This window comes from Capricornis sumatraensis, chromosome 11 (genome assembly GCF_032405125.1).
Source record: "Capricornis sumatraensis isolate serow.1 chromosome 11, serow.2, whole genome shotgun sequence".
Taxonomy (NCBI): domain Eukaryota; kingdom Metazoa; phylum Chordata; class Mammalia; order Artiodactyla; family Bovidae; genus Capricornis; species Capricornis sumatraensis.
In genome coordinates, this window is record NC_091079.1 from 70,835,707 (window position 1) to 70,855,682 (window position 19,976).

Consider the following 19,976-nt stretch of genomic DNA (forward strand, 5'->3'; position numbering starts at 1 on the left):
AGGAAAATGGGCTTCCTTGGTGGCTGAAACAACGAAGAGTCTACCTGCAATGAAGGAGACTGAGATTCGACTATAAAAGATGACTACTTCTAAATTTCTGGGCTTTTCAAATCCATGGATGGTGATTTCATGTAATGATATTGACAGTAATGGGAGAGGACTGGTTTTGAAGTCTTGTTTTGTAAAAGCTGACTTGAAAATACTTTTGAGACTGTCAAATCCTGTGAACTTTGACAAGTTGTTCTCTCAGCTTGGTTTATTTCTCTTCAAAACGAGGTGTTTACACTAAAATACCTTATCAGTAACTACTGGGATTAAAATGCTATCATTTTGATTTCAATTGTGTATGAGTTTAGGAAAAATCAGATGATTAAATTCTTGAAATGATAAGCTGAATTTAATCTGATATTAAAGGAAAAAGAGATCAAGGTACCTGTCTAGAAAAGCAAATGGTATCACGAAACTGTAATTTGAAGGGCATTATTCTGACAGCTGGGCTGGAGCAAGAGAGATATAAGCAGATGGGAGATCAAGAAAGAAACTGAATCAATGAAGGACTAAAATTATAATAGGGACTCTGATTAAAGGAAGATCAAAGTTTTAGACAGCATGTAACATGAATTAACTGTTCAGTTCAGTCACTCAGTCGTGTCTGACTCTTTGCGACCCAATGAATCACAGCACACCAAGACTCACTGTCCATCACCAACTACCAGAGTTTACTCAAACTCACACCCATTGAGTCAGTGATGCCATCCAGCCATCTCATCCTCTGTTGTCCCCTTCTCCTCCTGCCCCCAATCCCTCCCAGCATCAGGGTCTTTTCCAAAGAGTCAACTCTTCTCATGAGTTGGCCAAAGTATTGGAGTTTCATCTTTAGCATCAAACTTCAGATGAACACCCAGGACTGATCTCCTTTAGAATGGCCTGGTTGGATTTCCTTGCAGTCCAAGGGACTCTCAAGAGTCTTCTCCAACACCACAGTTCAAAGAATCAATTCTTCAGTGCTCAGCCTTCTTCATAGTCCGACTCTCACATCCATACGTGCCCACTAGAAATGGATTTCCTTGCAGTCCAAGGGACTCTCAAGAGTCTTCTCCAACACCACAGTTCAAAGAATCAATTCTTCAGTGCTCAGCCTTCTTCATAGTCCAACTCTCACATCCATACATGCCCACTGGAAAAACCATAGCCTTGACTAGATGGACTTTGTTGGCAAAGTAATATCTCTGCTTTTCAATATGCTCTCTAGGTTGGTCATAACTTTCCTTCCAAGGAGTAAGTGTCTTTTAATTTCATGGCTGGAATCACCATCTGCAGTGATTTAGAGCCACCCCCCAAAAAAGTCTGACACTGTTTCCAGTGTTTCCCCATCTATTTCCCATGAAGTGATGGGACCAGATGCCATGATCTTCGTTTTCTGAATGTTGAACTTTAAGCCAACTTTTTCACTCTCCTCTTTCACTTTCATCAAGAGACTTTTTAATTGCTCTTCACTTTCTCCTAGAAGAGTGGTGTCATCTGCATGTCTAAGGTTATTGATATTTCTCCTGGCAATCTTGATTCCAGCTTGTTCTTCCAGCCCAGTGTTTCTCATGATGTACTCTGCATATAAGTTAAATAAGCAGGGTGACAATATATAGCTTTAATGTACTCCTTTTCCTATTTGGAACCAGTCTGTTGTTCCATGTCCAGTTCTAACTGTTGCTTCCTGACCTGCATACAGGTTTCTCAAGAGGCAGGTCAAGTGGTCTGGTATTCCCATCTCTTTCACAGTTTTCCACAATTTATTGTGATCCACACAGTCAAAGGCTTTGGCATAGTCAATAAAGCAGAAATAGATATTTTTGTGGAATTCTCTTGCTTTTTCGATGATCCACCGGATGTCGGCAATTTGATCTCTGGTTCCTCTGCCTTTTCTGAAACCAGCTTGGACATGTGGAAGTTAACGGTTCACGTATTGTTGAAGCCTGGGTTGGAGAATTTTGAGCATTACTTTACTAGCATGTGAGATGAGTGCAATTGTGCAGTAGTTTGAGCATTGTTTGGTATTGCCTTTCTTTGGGATTGGAATGAAAACCGACCTTTTCCAGTCCTGTGGCCACTGCTGAGTTTTCCAAATTTGCTGGCATATTGAGTGCAGCACTTTCACAGCATCATCTTTCAGGATTTGAAATAACGCAACTGGAATTGCATCACCTCCGCTAGCTTTGTTCATAGTGATGCTTTCTAAGGCCCACTTGACTTCACATTCCAGGATGTCTGACTCTAGGTGAGTGATCACACCATAGTGATTATCTGGGTCATGCAGCTCTTTTTTGTACAGTTCTGTATATTCTTGGCACCTCTTCTTAATATCCTCTGCTTCTGTTAGGTCCATACCATTTCTGTCCCTTATCGAGCCCATCTTTGCATGAAATGTTCCCTTGGGATCTCTAATTTTCTTGAAGAGATCTCTAATCTTTCCCATTCTGTTGTTTCCCTCTATTTCTTTGCATTGATCGCTGAGGAAGGCTTTCTTATCTCTCCTTGGTATTCTTTGGAACTCTGCATTCAGATGCTTATATCTTTCCTTTTCACTTCTCTTCTTTTCACAGCTATTTGTAAGGCCTCCTCAGACAGCCATTTTGCTTTTTTGCATTTCTTTTCCATGGGGATGGTCTTGATCCCTGTCTCCTGTACAATGTCACTAACCTCCGTCCATAGTTCATCAGGCACTCTATCAGATCTAGTCCCTTAAATCTACTTCTCACTTCCACTGTATAATCATAAGGGATTTGATTTAGGTCATACCTGAATGGTCTAGTGGTTTTCCCTACTTTCTTCAATTTAAGTCTGAAGTTGTCAATAAGGAGTTCATGATATGAGCCACAGTCAGCTCCTGGTCTTGTTTTTACTGACTGTATAGAGCCTCTCCATCTTTGCCTGCAAAGAATATAATCATTCTGTCTTCAGTGTTGACCATCTGGTGATGTCCATGTGTAGAGTCTTCTCTTGTGTTGCTGGAATAGAGTTTTTGCTATGACCAGTGTGTACTCTTGGCAAAACTCTATTAGCCTTTGCCCTGCTTCATTCCATACTCCAAGGCCAAATTTTCCTGTTACTCCAGGTGTTTCTTGACTTCCTACTTTTGCATTCCAGTCCCCTATAATGAAAAGGATATCTTTTTGGGGTGTTAGTTCTAAAAGGTCTTGTAGGTCTTCATACAACCATTCAACTTCAGATTTTTCAGCATTACTGGTTGGAGCATAGGCTTGTATTACCGTGATATTGAATGGTTTGAAATGGAAATGAACAGAGGTCATTCTGTCATTTTTAAGATTGCATCCAAGTACTGCATTTTGGACTCTTTTGTTGACCATGATGGCTACTCCATTTCTTCTTAGGGATTCCTGCCCACAGTAGTAGATATAATAGTCATCTGAGTTAAATTCACCCATTCCACTCCATTTTAGTTCGCTGATTCCTAGAATGTTGACGTTCACTCTTGCCATCTCCTGTTTGAGCCCTTCCTATTTGCCTTGATTCATGGACCTGGCATTCCAGGTTCCTATGCGATATTGCTCTTTACAGCGTCAGACCTTGCTTCTATCGCCAGTCCCATCCACAACTGGATATTTTTTTGCTTTGGCTCCATCCCTTCATTCTTTCTGGAGTTATTTCTCCACTAATCTCCAGTAGCATATTGGGCATCTACTAACCCGTGGAGTTCCCCTTTCAGTATCCTGTCATTTTGCCTTTTTCATACTGTTCATGAGATTCTCAAGGCAAGAATACTGAAGTGGTTTGCCATTCCCTTCTCCAGTGGACCACATGCTGTCAGACCTCTCCACCATGACCCTCCTGTCTTGGCCCCACATGGCATGGCTTAGTTTCATTGAGTTAGACAAGGCTGTGGTCCATATGATCAGATTGGCTAGTTTTCTGTGTGAATTAACAGTATTTGATACATAAATCAGAAAGCAAAAGAGATAAACTAAAACTAACAACATGTTTTTGTTTTTTTTTTCCAAGATTTGAAAATGGGGAAAATGGTGGAAACACAAGAGTATATTTAAGGGATATAATTGGGAGACTTGAGTTCATCTGACATGCTGAGTGTGTAACTAAACCTTATTTCAAAAAGTAAAGGTTTTTTTTTTTTAAGGGAAAATAATCATTCAATAATAAAATGACTAGATGTTTTACTTCCAAAATGTTTTAAAATAGCGTTTAGTATATACATACACACATGCACACTAAGTCGCTTCAGTTGTGTCTGACTCTGTGTGGCTCTATGGACAGCAGACCACCAGGCTCCTCTGTCCACAGGATTCTCTAGGCAAGAATATTGGAGTGGGTTGCCATTTTCTTCTCCAATATACATACACAGATTAATTTTAATAAATACAATTAATACTAAAAATATCTTCCACAGCTTACTCTCTAAAATTTTGTTTTTACCTATTCTCTGATTTTGTTTTTCAGCTCCATGTGGTGGCCATTTTTCAGCTCCCAGTGGATTGATTCTGTCACCAGGATGGCCTGGATACTATAAAGACTCTCTGAATTGTGAATGGGTGATTGAAGCTGAACCAGGACACTCTATCAAAATTACATTTGAAAGGTTTCTTAAAATACTTTTCTACTTAAAAAACATTATCTAAAATATAGTTGGCATTCTCTAATTTACTTACCAAATTAATGATTAATTTTATTGAACTAGTCAGTTGTTGTGCCTTGAGTGTTTCAGAATGTTTTCCCCTTTTAGCCTTCAGTCTGTTCTGAAGTTAATTTTCTATTTGCTTAATGCTCTATCAGTACTAATGAGATATATAAGATGGATTTTTTATTCATATATATACGTACATACACACACACACACACACACACACACTACTGAGATATGAATCTATAACTTTTAACTTAATGTTTAGTTGCCCTATATTTTGAAGGCCCTGTGGATTCTATTCTGCTAGACTGTCAAAGGTAAAGATGCTGTAAATACATTTGAATTGTTACCATATTGCAGCCTGAGACATCTGCTTACATACATTACCCATATACCTACACTTAAAAGGCCTTCAGAAAAATGGCTGTGTCAAATTCATGTGAATTAATGATTTGTCAGTAAAGTGTCCACTCCCACCCAGGATAATTAGTATTACTGATGAAATAATCTATATCCTATAAGATTATAATATTTTCTATTTTCATGTCTGTGATTGGATCACTATTCCCAAATCCAAATAGAAGTATCTATATAATTTTTCAATTACATTTTGACCCCTCTCATCTTCCAACCTTTTCTTTACACACAAAAAAAAGAAAGAGAAGGAACCCCTGTAAGCCTTATAGTAAATATATATATATATTTGTCAGAATTGTGCTCTGATGATTGAATTTTACAAATATAACATGATCTTTCCCTAATGAAAGAGTACCTTCATTGAATTAATCTATTCAGGCTAATGTAAAAATTTGAGAGGAAAACATTCTATTTTGAAAGATGTATTATACTAATCATTTCATATGAGGTCACTCTCCCTTATTATGACCTACACAATTTTATTATGACTGTATTAATTTCCTCTGGCTGCCATAACAAAATATAATAGATTAAGTGGCTTAAATAACAGAAATGTCTTTCCTCATAGTTCTAAAGTCTAGAAGTCTGAGATAAAGGTGTCAACAGGGTTGTCCTCTAAGGCTTTAGTCTTTAGCTAATAGATGCCTGTCTATGCCTTCCTGTGTCTCCATGCGGTCTTCCATCTGTGTGTATCCGTTTCCTAATCTTTTCTTATAAGGACAGAAGTCATATTTTAGTTAGTCTAGTCACTCAGTCATGTCTGACTGTTTGTGCCCACATGGACTATAGCCTGGCAGGCATCTATGTCCATGGAATTCTCCAGGCAAGAATACTGGAGTGGGTCTCCAGGGGATCTTCCTCACCCAGGGATCAAACCTCCGTCTTGTGCATTGAAGGCAGATTCTTTACCATCTGAGCCACCAGGGAAGGTCCTCCCATATAATCTCATTTTACCTTAATTACCTAATTAAAGGGCCTTTCTCCAAATACAGTCACAGTCAGAGGTATTAAGAGGTTAGGATTTCAGCATTTAAGTTTTAGCCCATAATGACTTACGTATTAAAAAGTGAATTCATTTAGAATAATATGAAGAGTTTTTGTTGTGATATTAAAACCATGTCATTTGTTCAGTAGTTGACATAGCTTGTTGCCATAGTAATTTTAAAAAAGCTTGAAAAGCATCTTATTTATTTAGAATCAAATCATTGTCAAATAACAGTGCCCCATCAATGTGTGATCCGAATTAACCAACCTTACTTTATTACACAAAATTTTACTTGGTTTGGAGTATACCATATAACATAATATTATTGATCATGTCATTAAATAATTTTTAAAAAATGTCAATATGACAGAGATTTATAATGTATTTTTAATTTGTTAAATTTAGAGCATCACACCTGAAATGTTAGCATAGTTGTCACTCTGTCATAATTGATCTCACACTTTAAAAAATTGCATATATTATAGGTTTAAACACATGATTTTAGTATTTCCTGTTTTGGACTTAGCATTATTTTATATCAGGAGTTATGATGCTAAGGTGATTGAAACATCTTATGTTTTCATAATTCATAATATTTTCACCCATATATTAATAATTCTCATCAATCATCATCCTTCAATATCTAATGAAGAGTTGAGCCCCATCTCAGATACAAAGGGAAGTCTAGGCCCTCTTTACATCCTCAGAGCTTCCTTGGAGATGCTTTTGTTCACTTATGACTCTGAATCCCTGCTCTTTGAGTCATCTGACTTGAGGTACAGAAGCTGCCGTCCTCTCAACTCCTTATTCTGCTGTTTATTTGGATCACTTGCCTTCATTCTCACAATAGAAAGAAAGAAAACTTTAGTACAAGGGATAACCAAGTAGGATTATTGGACAATCCAGAGTAATTTAAGATTAAATAAACCCTCACTGTTCTAAAATTTTCCTGGTAAACTCCATCATGGGAATGATTGCTTCTCTCTCTAGTTTTCTCCCCTTAGCCTAGACCCTTCTCCATGTCTATCCAGTATTTTCCCCATCAAGATCTTCACCCCTCATTTCCCTCACTCCCTAGTTCCTCCCTCCACTATATAGCAGGATAAATCTCAAAATATCTGTTAACTTAAGCAAAGCAATTTAAGTCTTTGTTTCCCTGAGCTCCCAACTTGGCAATGGGTGGGATGATGGGGATGAATTTTTGCCTTTCTTTCTAAACATGCAGATTAAGGTTTTCCCCTTAAATCAAAGATCAGTGTTCATATATGAATAATTTACCCCTTATCTACCTCCCAGATGACTCAGATTGTAACCAACTTTTAAATTAAAATTAAATATATATGTACATAAATATTCAATTTAGAAGAATTACATAAGCATAAAATAATATCATAAGAAAATTAAGTGTTTTTAACAAAGAGTGTATTATTGTATGAAAAAGCATTTCCCAGTTTGCTAATAGTAGTCACTAAACTCCACTAAAGTAACCCCTGATATCTTTCAGGGCTTCCCAGGTGGCTCAGTGATAAAGAATCTGCCTGCCATTGCCGGAGACATGGGTTCAATCACTGATTGAGAAGATCTCCTGAGGAGGAGATGGCAACCCACTCAGAATCCCATGGACAAAGGAGCCTGGCAGGCTATGCTCCACAGGGTTGCAAAGAGTCAGACATGACTTAGCGACTGATGAGCACACATGAGTGATATCCTTCAGCCTTATGTAGGCTATCTAGCACTGCCTACCTGAAAAGCAGTTAGGTTGCAAAGCAGTGGTTGTAATTTGGAGCACCACACACATAACTTATGATTTTGGACTTTTATTTGAAGGCACTATTTTCTCGGTCCAGAGTTCTTAATATGTCTGTCTTATCTCTTCAAACATGTTGTTGCATGGGCTTCTTTGCTATCTTCTTTAGGTACCTTCAGAATTCTCAAAACTAATATGCACCTACAGGCTATGTTCTAAGTCAGGTCAGCCCAAATTTACCTTCCTTTGGAAAAGAAAAAAATCTTTCCAGTCATTTTTATAAGATGCAATGCTAGAAACACCTAATTGAATTTTGATAAGTGTAGTTTACTCAGTTATTGTTACTCTGCCACTTTCTTATTCTCTTACCTTTTTCCTGAGACACAATTTTTTAAGTCAGACTAGAAGCAAGAGAGGAGAAGAGGCAACCCCATTCCAGTACTCTTGCCTGGCAAATCCCGTGGACAGAGGAGCCTGGTAGGCTGCGGTCCAAGGGGTCGCTAGGAGTCAGACACAACTGAGCGACTTCACTTTCACATTTCACTTTCAGGCACTGGAGAAGGAAATGGCAACCCACTCCAGTGTTCTTGCCTGGAGAATCCCAGGGACGGGGGAGCCTGGTAGGCTGCCGTCTATGGGGTCGCACAGAGTCACATGACTGAAGCGACTTAGCAGCAGCAGCAGAAGCAAGAGAATCAAATTAAAAAGTGATTTTCACTGCTAGGGTTTGTGCACAGCAACAAAAAACAGTTTTGTATATTGAATCACAACAACAAGCCTAGGATGAAAAACGATTTCCAGAATCCAAAGATTTTTGACTTCTCCCATGAGTATCACTGATCAGGACTTGTCAATTATGCCTTTTTTCTTAATCCCTCAACTACCCACTCAAGTAAATTACAACCCCGCCCCCCCCATCCCCACCTCCTTGATAGAAATCTTCTTTTTTTTAATTTTTAAACAATTTCATGTTAATTAGCACAAACACTGGAAGAATCAAGAGTTAGACCACTTTGTGTATTTATTGATGATGTTTTCACTATTTTAGAATAGACAAGGCTCAGCTATATCAGTATATTTCTTTTGAATCACACTTTATGTAACTAAAATAAATGAAGTCCCACATTATTTTAAGTGTTGTGAACAAAAATGTCTGGGGATTTGAATCCTCCATCTGCCCTTCATACATGTACATGTGCATGTGCGCAAGCACACATACACATACACAAACACACACCACCCACCCCCATTGGATTCTTGAGTTTGAGCTTTTTGAAGGGAAAATTATTTTTGAAACTTCTATTTCTTTTGTTTTTCCTAAAGATTCTTAAAGCGTGTGTGTGACCTGTTTTAGGGTTGTCCATACTCCATTTACTTTTTATCAGAAACTGTCTTCTTTAAAGTAATTAACATTTTTAAACTTCTGCTACATGGTCAGAAGTAGCTGTGTAGCTAAACAACAACCATCAGTCTTCATCAAGTTAAAAATAAATGAGGATTTTATCCATTAGGTAATAACATAAAATAGTCACTTTGAAATCAAAATGTGTACATCTATCACTTCCTTGTTTAGTGACCTTATAGTATTTCATTGCTTCATTTCCCCCTGATGATTTTTCTGAGAAACAAGATATCATCTTTGAACTATCCACCAAGAATTATGTTGTTAAGAAAATGAATTCCTTTCTGATTTTCAGCTGAACTCTTGTAAGGACACTGATTGTTAATTCTTTAATAGTTCTTCTCATCCTGAGAATATCTTTTTATAGAATTTGTTTCCAAATGATGGATTGCATTTATTACAGAGTAACACCATTTGCTTTCTACTACTCATGAATAGCATAAACTAATTTGGCTGAAAAAGAAATTTAAAAATTCAGATAATATATTCAGATGACTTTGGAGACCAGGGTTTGATCCCTGGGTTGGAAAGATCCTCTGGAGAAGGGAATGGCAATCCACTTGAGCATTCTTGCCTAGAGAACCCCATGGACAGAGGAGTCTGGCGAGCTACAGTCCATGGGGTCAGAAAGAGTCAGACATGACTGAGTGACTAACACAAACTCACATATTCTCAAATGTTGTGAGTGATTAGAATTAGTCTACAGAAAAACAAATACTGAAAGCATTACACATATATTAGCCATTAGTTGGCTTCTTGAGATTGTCTAAATCAGTAATATCTTAAGAATTACACTTTCCTGTCAAATGCAAGGGCTTCCCCTGATGGCTCAGCAGTAAAGAATCCACCTGCCAATGTAGGAGACATGGGTTCAATCCCTGGCTCAAAAAGATCACTTGAAGAATGGTATGGCCACCCACTCCAGTATTCTTGCCTCGAGAGTCCCATGAACAGAAGAACCTGGTAGGCTACACTCCGTAGGCTACAGTCCATAGGCTGCAAAGAGTCAATAAAGTGACTTAGCACACACATACACATCAGATGCAAAAAAATATAACAAAACCACTAATGGACGTATAAGTTTTAACTGTTGCTTCCCTGGTGGCTCAGAGGTTAAAGCGTCTGCCTGCAATGCGGGAGACCCGGGTTCGATCCCTGGGTCGGGAAGGTCCCCTGAAGAAGGAAATCACAACCCACTCCAGTATTCTTGCCTGGAGAATCCCATGGATGGAGGAGCTTGATGGGCTGCAGTCCATGGGGTCGCAAAGAATCAGGCACGACTGAGCGACTTCACTTTCACCTTCACTTTCAACCTAAGTTTAGTTCAGTTCAGTCACTCAGTCATGTCCGACTCTTTGCAATACCATGAACCGCAACATGCCAGGCACCCCTGTTCAAAACCAACTCCCAGAATTTACTCAAACTCATGTCCATTGAGTCGGTGATGCCATCTTATCCTCTTATCCTCTGTCGACCACTTCTCCTCCTGCCCTCAATCTTTCCCAGTATCAGGGTCTTTTCAAATGAGTCAGCTCTTTGCATCAGGTAGCCAACATATTGGAGTTTCAGCTTCAGCATCAGTCCTTTCAGTGAACACCCAGGACTGATCTCCTTTAGAATGGACTGGTTGGATCTCCTTGCAGTCCAAGGGACTCTCAAGAGTCTTCTCCAACACCACAGTTCAAAATCACGTCAATTCTCTGGCACTCAGCTTTCTTTATAGTCCAATTCTCACATCCATACAAGGACCTTTGTTGGCAAAGTAATGTATCTGCTTTTTAATATGCTATCTAGGTTGGTCATAACTTTCCTCCCAAGGAGTAAGTGTCTTTTAATTTCATGGCTGCAATCACCATCTGCAGTGATTTTGAAGCCCCCCCCCCCAATAGTCAACCACTGTTTCCACTGTTTCCCCATCTATTTCCCATGAAGTGATGGGACTGGATGCCATGATCTTCATTTTCTGAATGTTGAGCTTCAACTTTTTCACTCTCCTCTTTCACTTTCATTAAGAGGCTTTTTAGTTCCTCTTCACTTTCTGCCATAAGGGTGGTGTCATCTGCATATCTGAGGTTAGTAATATTTCTCCCAGCAATCTTGATTCCAGCTTGTGCTTCTTCCAGCCAAGCATTTCTCATGATGTACTCTGCATATAAGTTAAATAAGCAGAGTGACAATATACAGCCTTGACGTACTCCTTTTCCTATTTGGAACCAGTCTGTTGTTCCATGTCCAGTTCTAACTGTGCTTCCTTACCTGCATAGAGGTTTCTCAAGAGTCACGTCAGGTGGTCTGATATTCCCATCTCTTTCAGAATTTCCTACAGTTTATTGTGATCCACACAGTCAAAGAAAGGCTTTGACATAGTCAATAAAGCAGAAATAGATGTTTTTCTGGACCTCTTTTCCTTTTTCCATGATCCAACGGATGTTGTCAATTTGATGTGTGGTCCTTCTGCCTTTTTTTTTTTCCTTCTGCCTTTTTAAAACCAGCTTGAACATCTGGAAGTTCACGATTCACGTATTGGTGAAGCCTGGCTTGGAGAATTTTGAGTACTGCTTTACTAGTGTGTTAGATGAGTGCAATTGTGCAGTAGTTTGAGCATTCTTTGGTATTGCCTGTCTTTGGGATTGGAATGAAAACTGAGCTTTTCCAGTCCTGTGACCACTGCTGAGTTTTCCAAATTTGCTGGCATATTGAGTGCAGCACTTTCACAGAATCATCTTTTAGGATTTGAAATAGCTCAACTGGAATTCCATCACCTCCACTAGCTTTGTTTATAGTGATGCTTCCTAAGGCTCACTTGACTTCACATTCCAGGATGTCTGGCTCTAGGTGAGTGATCACATCATCATGATTATCTTGGTGGTAAAGATATTTTTTTTGTACAGTTCTTTCTAACATAGCCAACAGTTAGATCTTATTCTGAGATTTGCAGAGGAATTTTGTTTTCTTTCTTCTCTCATTTCTCAATATTTGATAGCTCCTAACTCAATTAACTTTACTGTTAATAATCCTAAACTTTTACTTCTGTTCACCTTCCTTCCTTAACTCCTGGCCACAAGCTATCAGTATCAGTCTACCTGAGTGCAAATTTTTAAATGAGAACTATTTCATTGTGGTCAGAAAGATTTTGGATAACACAAAGAATATTTTATAAGATACTGAAAATTGAGTAAGATCAGATTAATTTTCATTTTAACGTCATCTCATGGCTCCATAACACTTTTTATGATTAACAATAAAATTAATGTCATAAACAAATACACAGTAGATCAAGGTAATTCATGCAAAATTTATATATAACCATCCTAAAATACAAAATGAAAGAAATTCAAATTATTGTGTAACTCTTTTTCATTTTCTCTGTTATTAAATGTATTTTTATAGTTTCTTGAGGCAAATCTGTGATGATTTTCTTTTTATACATTCATTCCTACTGAATGATACTCTCTGATCACAGCATTTAATGTAGCTGTTCTATTAAGAATTAAGTCTCTTTATGCTTCAATTCAAAGTAATCCCTGACTTTTGTGTACACTTTAATTTGGCTGCTATCAGCTGACTTGCTATCAAAGTGAAAGTCCAATTTCAGTACTAGAGTAGACTGACTGCAAAATAACCAAATAATAGATTTGCAGTGCATAATTGCTTGATCATTTATTTAAGAGACATAATGTGTTTCTATATGTTTACTACTCTAAATCATATTATTGGAAAAACTATTTTTATTAGACAAAAATACAATATACCCCAGGTTGCAAAGTGAAAAGTAAGATAAACTTATGAAATCCTTTGGTTTTACTAAACCTATTTTAATAGTATGTACCAGAGTACAAATCTAAAAATATTTCATTTGTATTTCTCAAATGGCTTTAAATTATACACTTTGTTTTGACTATTATTAGGTATGATGGAGTGATTATCTATTAATGATAGCTATTGATTATAAAGTGATTATCTGAAAATTGGTGGATATTTCAACTGACAATTATTTTAAAAACATAGTGAATATAACTAGTTGACAAAATGTGTTGGAAGGTATATTTTAAAAGAGTGAAAATGAATAGTTAATACTGAAGTACCTAAATATATTGACTTTTTTTATAAAATTAATAACAGTTCTAGAGAAAATATTCTCTTTTTTTCCTTTAAAATACATTCATTCTTTCATTTATCTAATAAATATTTACTGAGGGTTTGCTATATGCAGAACAGCAGTGAAAAACAGAAACTGTCTGACCTCATGGAGTTTATAATCTCTTAAAGGAGACAGCTGTCAAAGCAAGCAACTATGATTAGTATCACAAAAGCACAATAAATTGTGACAATATTGTAAAGAAACTAACCTACACTGTGAGGTCAGAGAAGGGCTTGCTGTGGACATATCTAAGCTGAAAACTGAAATATGTGTAGGAAAACCTTGGTGAAGGCCGAAAAGAATGCCCTAGTCTGCAAGATCATCATGGCAAGGGAGTCAGATGCTCATTTGTTAATGATTCCACATAAAGGCTTTTTTTTTTCTATAACTAAGATTTCTGATCCAGATTCAAAATGTGATATAATCCTGACATGCAAGAAGGAATTCAAAATTTTATTTTATCAATAATGTGTTATGCATGTTAAAAGAAGCTCTGTTTTGGCTACAGATTATAATATAATTATGTCTTTTAAAAAATTGCAAGCAATATCAAGAAGAACAGCCAAAAATCTAAATAAAAACTATACAAAAATTTAATGGCCAAACAGATTTGTCAAAAAAAGCAGAGATATGAAGCAGAGGTCAGTATGAAGCAGAGGTCAGATTTGAAATATATATACATATACTATTAAGATGAAATTATAATGATCTGACTGAGGGTAAATGTTATATAGTCACGTAGTTTTCCATAGATGAAGAAAGCGAAAAAAAAAAAAAGACGACTTCATAAAACATGTTTGGTTAACGAAAAGACCATTTATTTACTCAAGACAGTTTGTAACATTTGAATAAATCTTTCTTGTGAACAATAAGTATATATAAATACTATTTACATGAAAATTGTCCACAGAAATAAGAGCTTATAACTTTGGCATTCTTAATTATGGATCCTTAAATGATGTATAAGATATTAGCAAAGCTAAAGAAAATTATATATATAATTAGTAAAAATTATAAATAGTAATTTAAGTAGCAGCCTATAGTGTTTTTTTCCTAATAAATATATTTTCACATGTCTCTCTTAATTTTAGATTTCAGACTGAATTGAATTATGATGTTCTGGAAGTTCACGATGGGCCAAATCTTCTGTCACCCTTGCTTGGATCTTACAATGGCACACAGGTGCCCCAGTTTCTATTTAGCAGCAGTAATTTTATATACCTTCTATTTACAACAGACAATAGTCGTTCTAATAATGGTTTCAAGATTCATTATGAAAGTAAGTAATGCCAACATTATTTTTTAATATTTTTATTCTCTTTTCTATGCTTTTGGTATTATCTTGTATCATTAAGAGAACCTATGAGAATGCTAATGGGTTATAAGGTGTGTGTTTCAGTAAATTCCATAATAGGTTTTTTCCAGCAATATCTATGTAATATCATTATGAAGGGATATACTAAGGAAATGTAAAAAAGTATTAACTAAAAAATCTTAAAAGTGAGTTCCTATAATCATTATTTGTGCAGTTCTGAAAAACCAACAATAAGTGGAAATGTCAGTCTAATATGTATATAAACATTGATAAATTTTTCTAGCATTTACTTCATAAACTCAATCATACTTCTATATTTTCCTCACACTCATTGCATACATTTCCACTTAAAATATTTAATTTTATTTTGTATGACGTATTGAAAATTATATTAATATTATAAAGTAAAAAATATACTCATGTACATGCAACTATGGCTAACATAACTAGCCAAAGGCTGTATATTAAACTCTAATTTACAGTCGGACGCAGGATACAGCATGCTTGGGGCTGGTGCATGGGGATGACCCACAGAGATGTTATGGGGAGGGAGGTGGGAGGGGGGTTCATGTATGGGAACATATGTAAGCATTAAAGATTTTAAAATTAAATTAAAAAAAATAATTTAAAAAAAAAATTTACAGTCGGAGAAGGCAATGGCACTCCACTCCAGTACTCTTGCCTGGAAAACGCCATAGACAGAGGAGCCTGGTAGGCTGCAGTCCCTGGGGTCGCTGCGAGTCAGACACGACAGAGCAGCTTCACTTTCACTTTTCACTTTCATGTATTGGAGAAGGAAATGGCAACCCACTCCAGTGTTCTTGCCTGGAGAATCCCAGGGACGAGGGAGCCTGGTGGGCTGCCGTCTATGGGGTCCCACAGAGTCGGACACGACTGAAGAGACTTAGCAGCAGCAGCAGCTAATTTACAATGCTGGAATCAGTTTACAATAATTTCACTTAAAATACTATAGTTTTGTTTAAAAAAATCTAAAATATGTCTGATTTTTTAAATTGATTCTGATATATATATACAAATCTGTTTTATTTATAAACATCTAAAATATTTAAACATGTGGATGTATTGTGGATGTACTGCATATGATGCACAGTTACACACATACATATAAACTCATGTATTCACACATTTTAATCTGGAAATATGTTGCCATATATCTTTCCATGAAAAACAGTTGTGATGATTGTATCTAACAATACATTTAAGATAATTGCAAGATATCTTTATATCAGTTTCAGATAGATATTGTATCTCTGATTTTTGTATTCAAGTCTCCTATGCCCCCTCGCCCCTCAGAAAAAAAATTCCAGCATTTAAATTTGTAACTATATTCCATGTTAGGTTTCTCTCTTCAGTAAATCTGGTTGGACCCATGAGATTTTATTTTTTTACTTATGAATATATATTTATTGTTTTCTTTTTCTTTTCAACCTTGTCTACAATATTATTTAATTATATTAACTTCCCTTTACTTAGAGCTTTGTGGCATGGAAATATATTTTATGAACTATTACAAAATTCAATAAGAGGATTAACACACACTTGGGAATTAAAATGAATTTAAAGAACTTTAATTTGAATCTTTAACATTTATTAGTTAAGCCTGAGTCAGAGTAGAGTCATTTTTAAAGGTCTATGTCAAAATTAATTTTCACTAGCAATTAATTTGTATCACTGTGCTAACATGAGCAGACACCATTTTCACTTTTGCCCAGCGTTCTATTCTATGCCAAATACATCCTATTCAGTCCATTTCAATCAAGGTAGGTGGTCGTAATGTGTTCTCATACACAGAATTATTTTAAGGATTACGTTAAACTGTCATGCAAAGTGTTACTAAAAGGGTGAGGATTTTCAATAAACTGACCAACAGATTTAGTTCAGATTCTTGCTAAAACTGAATTAAATGGACCAAGGACAGAGCCCGGGGTGAAAATCGGGTCCAACTCTCTGCAACCCCATGGCCTATGCAGTCCATGGAATTCTCTAGGTCAGAATACTGGAGTGGGTAACCTTTCTCTTCTCCAGGGGATCTTGCCAACCCAGGGATCGAACCCAGGTCTCCCACACTGCAAGAAGATTCTTTACCAGCTGAGCCACAAGGGAAACCCCAGAAGACTCTAGTGGTTAGCCTATCCCTTCTCCAGTGGATCTTCTAGGAGTTAACCTGGGGTCTCCTCCATTACAGGCAAATTCTTTATCAACTGTGTTTATCAGGGAAGCCCAACCAAGGGGGTGAGCCTGACTCTGAGTTTGGCTTAAGCAGAGTCTATCACAGTCAGCAAGTTTGTCACCTAAAGGTCTTGGTTGAAATAGTCCAAATTATTACTGAGGGCTAGTGCTTAAATGGCAGAGTAGAGGCTAGATAATTCTGAGGCTGATGAGAGGCACAACAGATACTGATTTTGGTCTAATCTGCCCAGGAGACAGTGACTCTGAATTTAAATTTGTTTATAAAAGTTCATTTTCTCTCATTTTTTTCTAATTAGCCTTGTGGTTTATTTAGTAAACCAAAAGGCTAACTTAGGGGCTTCCCTGATGACTCACTGGAAAGAATTCACTTGCAATGCCAGAGACCTGGGTTTGATCCCTAGGTCAGGAAGATCCTCTGGAGAAGGGAATGGATACCCACTCTAATATCCCTGCCTGGAGAATCCCATGGACAGAGGGGCCTGGTGGGCTATAGTCCATGGGGTTGCAAAGAGTCAGACATGACTGAGTGACTAACACTTTCACTTGTTTAGTATTGTGAGATAATCTCTAACATCACAAACCCTTTCTTACCAAGAAAACAAATAAAACACTATTTATGTCGACACTTTCTTAATAAGTTTCTCAAGCTGAAAGTATCCAAATTATTTTTTTAAATGAACCATTCACAAGCCTCAAAATCAGTAGAGAAAAATGTTATTATACTACTTAAAACTTTAAAAATATATTTGGTGTTTTGTGAATTTCTATTTTTATTTTAATGGAACACATTAAAGGAGAAAACTTGATTTCTCCAGTGAACCAATTTTTTATGGGAAGGATTTCTTGAAATGCCATCACTGGTTGTACTCCAGAACTTGATTTTATTCCCTCTCTTGGGCACTTTTACCCATCTGTCTTCCTCTCGAAACAGGAAGATTACAAACACTTCACCAATAGGATAAAAGTTATTCATAGTTTACAAAACACATTAAAATAATAAAAACAACACAGAATAGACTTTCTGTTTTTTTGTTTTGATTTGTTTTAGTGCAATCCCTAATCCCAAGAAGCTGTATTATGTTGTATTTCTTGAAATGTAGATATAATCATGTTTCTTAGATTATGTAAATATCATATAAAGCAAGGCAATGATAAATGGCTACAAAACAAATCCTTTGACACAGATACCAATCTCTAAGATATACTTAGAGTCTCCTAAAACAATTAAATGGAGTTTTAATGATAGAAATAATTTCGTAGGATTATTTTAATGACTAAATGAGGCAAATTTTGCAAACATTTTAGAGTTGTAAAAACATGGAATATAACAAGCTGAAAACATTATTGCTATGAAAAGTATTGTATATGCATCTACTGTGCTGTGCTTAGTCACTCAGTCATGTCTGACTCTCTGCAATCCCATGGACTGTAACCCATCAGGCTCCTCTGTCCATGGGGATTCTTCAGGCAAGAATATTGGAGTGGGTTGCCATGCCTTCCTCCAGAGAATCTTCCCAACCTGGGGATTGAACCTAGGTCTCCCTCATTGCAGGTGGATTCTTTACCATCTGAGCCACCAGGGAAGCCTAAGAATATTGAAATGAGTAGCCTATCCCTTTTCAAGGAGATCTTCCTGACCCAGGAATAGAACCAGGATCTCCTGCATTGCAGGTGGATTCTTACCAGCTGAGATACCAGGGAAACCCATAAATGTGTGTGTGTATATATATATATATATATATATATATATACATACATATATATATATATATATGGAGTCAGGTCACTCAGTCATGTCCGACTCTTTGTGACCCCATGGACTGTAGCCTATTATGCTCCTCTGTCCATGGGATTTTCCAGGCAAGAGTACTGGAGTGGGTTGCCATTTCCTTCTCCAGAGGATCTTCCTGACCCAGGGATGGAACCCAGGTCTCCCGCACTGTAGGCAAGACGCTATACCGTGTGAGCCACCAGGGAACTCCTATATTTCAGGGACTTTTGCGACCATTTCAGGGGTTGCAAAGAGTCAGACACTACTGAGCTACTGAACTGATCAGCACATTAATTTATCTGTAAAAGTTATCACCAACAGTTGTTTGTTTTGAATGAATGAGTTTGTTTAAAAGAATAAGAATCTATTTCAGTGATTGATTCTCATCAAGCTTACTCTTTTTCCTCTTGTGTTTTCCAGGTGTTACAGTGAACACCTATTCTTGCTTGGATCCTGGCATACCTGTACATGGTCGTCGCTATGGTCATGATTTCTCCATTGGATCTACTGTTTCCTTTAGTTGTGATCCTGGATACAGGCTGAGCCATGAAGAGCCCCTTCTGTGTGAGAAAAACCACTGGTGGAGTCATTCACTTCCAACCTGTGATGGTAGGTTCAATATGGAAAATAAACCAATTTTTAAACCAAAAATAAATCAACATAATCTTGTAAAATGTGAGGTTTCTTGAATTCTGCCAATTTTATATTATCAAACCATTAATAAAGACACAAAAGAATGAATACTGATAATAAGTCAAACTTACCCAATGCCTAAGGATGTTATATGTATTTTTAAAATGTGTTGAGTTAATGATTTTAGGTGCCTGTTGTGTCCTACACTCCTTGAAAAAATAACATTGAAAATGTCAAATTGGTATCAGGTGAATGCAATGAAGAGCTAGAGCATTTACCTCCTGCCTGGAAGACAACGTGTAATAGTCCAAATCCTGCCTAGCTACACAGCTTTATAGCAATGTACCAGACTTCCCTGTGATGGCCAGTTTCTGGCCATAGGAAATAATACACCAGTGTCCTTATCTCTTATTTATTTCTATGGAAAATAAGTCAGCAATCCTTCATTTTTTAGAAAACATGTATGAAAATACAATGAAAGAAGCTGCTTTCCTAAGATTGGGAAATACTTGTACACGTGGTTTATAAAAAACACACACAAAGTAAATCTATCCATTAGTTCTGGGTTTTAATTTTAATTTATAACACTATTCATAACATATTCTTATCCTTTTGCCAAGTGGAAGATCACATTTCCCATTTTATAAGTGTTTTCAAATACTATCAGTGCCATCATTTTTGTGTCAATTTGTTTTTATAACGA

The 19,976-nt window shown here is 36.8% G+C and overlaps 1 protein-coding gene across 3 annotated transcripts in view; it reads left to right on the plus strand.

Annotated features, from left to right (window-relative positions):
• CSMD3 (CUB and Sushi multiple domains 3) overlaps window positions 1–19,976 on the plus strand; it is a 1,381,373-nt gene that overhangs the window by 928,906 nt on the left and 432,491 nt on the right. For all 3 annotated transcript variants that reach the window (XM_068983804.1, XM_068983805.1, XM_068983806.1), the window contains 3 exons: window positions 4,468–4,606; window positions 14,435–14,622; window positions 19,061–19,249. In XM_068983804.1, coding sequence (XP_068839905.1) covers window positions 4,468–4,606; window positions 14,435–14,622; window positions 19,061–19,249 — 516 coding nt within the window. The remainder of the gene's footprint in view (window positions 1–4,467; window positions 4,607–14,434; window positions 14,623–19,060; window positions 19,250–19,976) is intronic.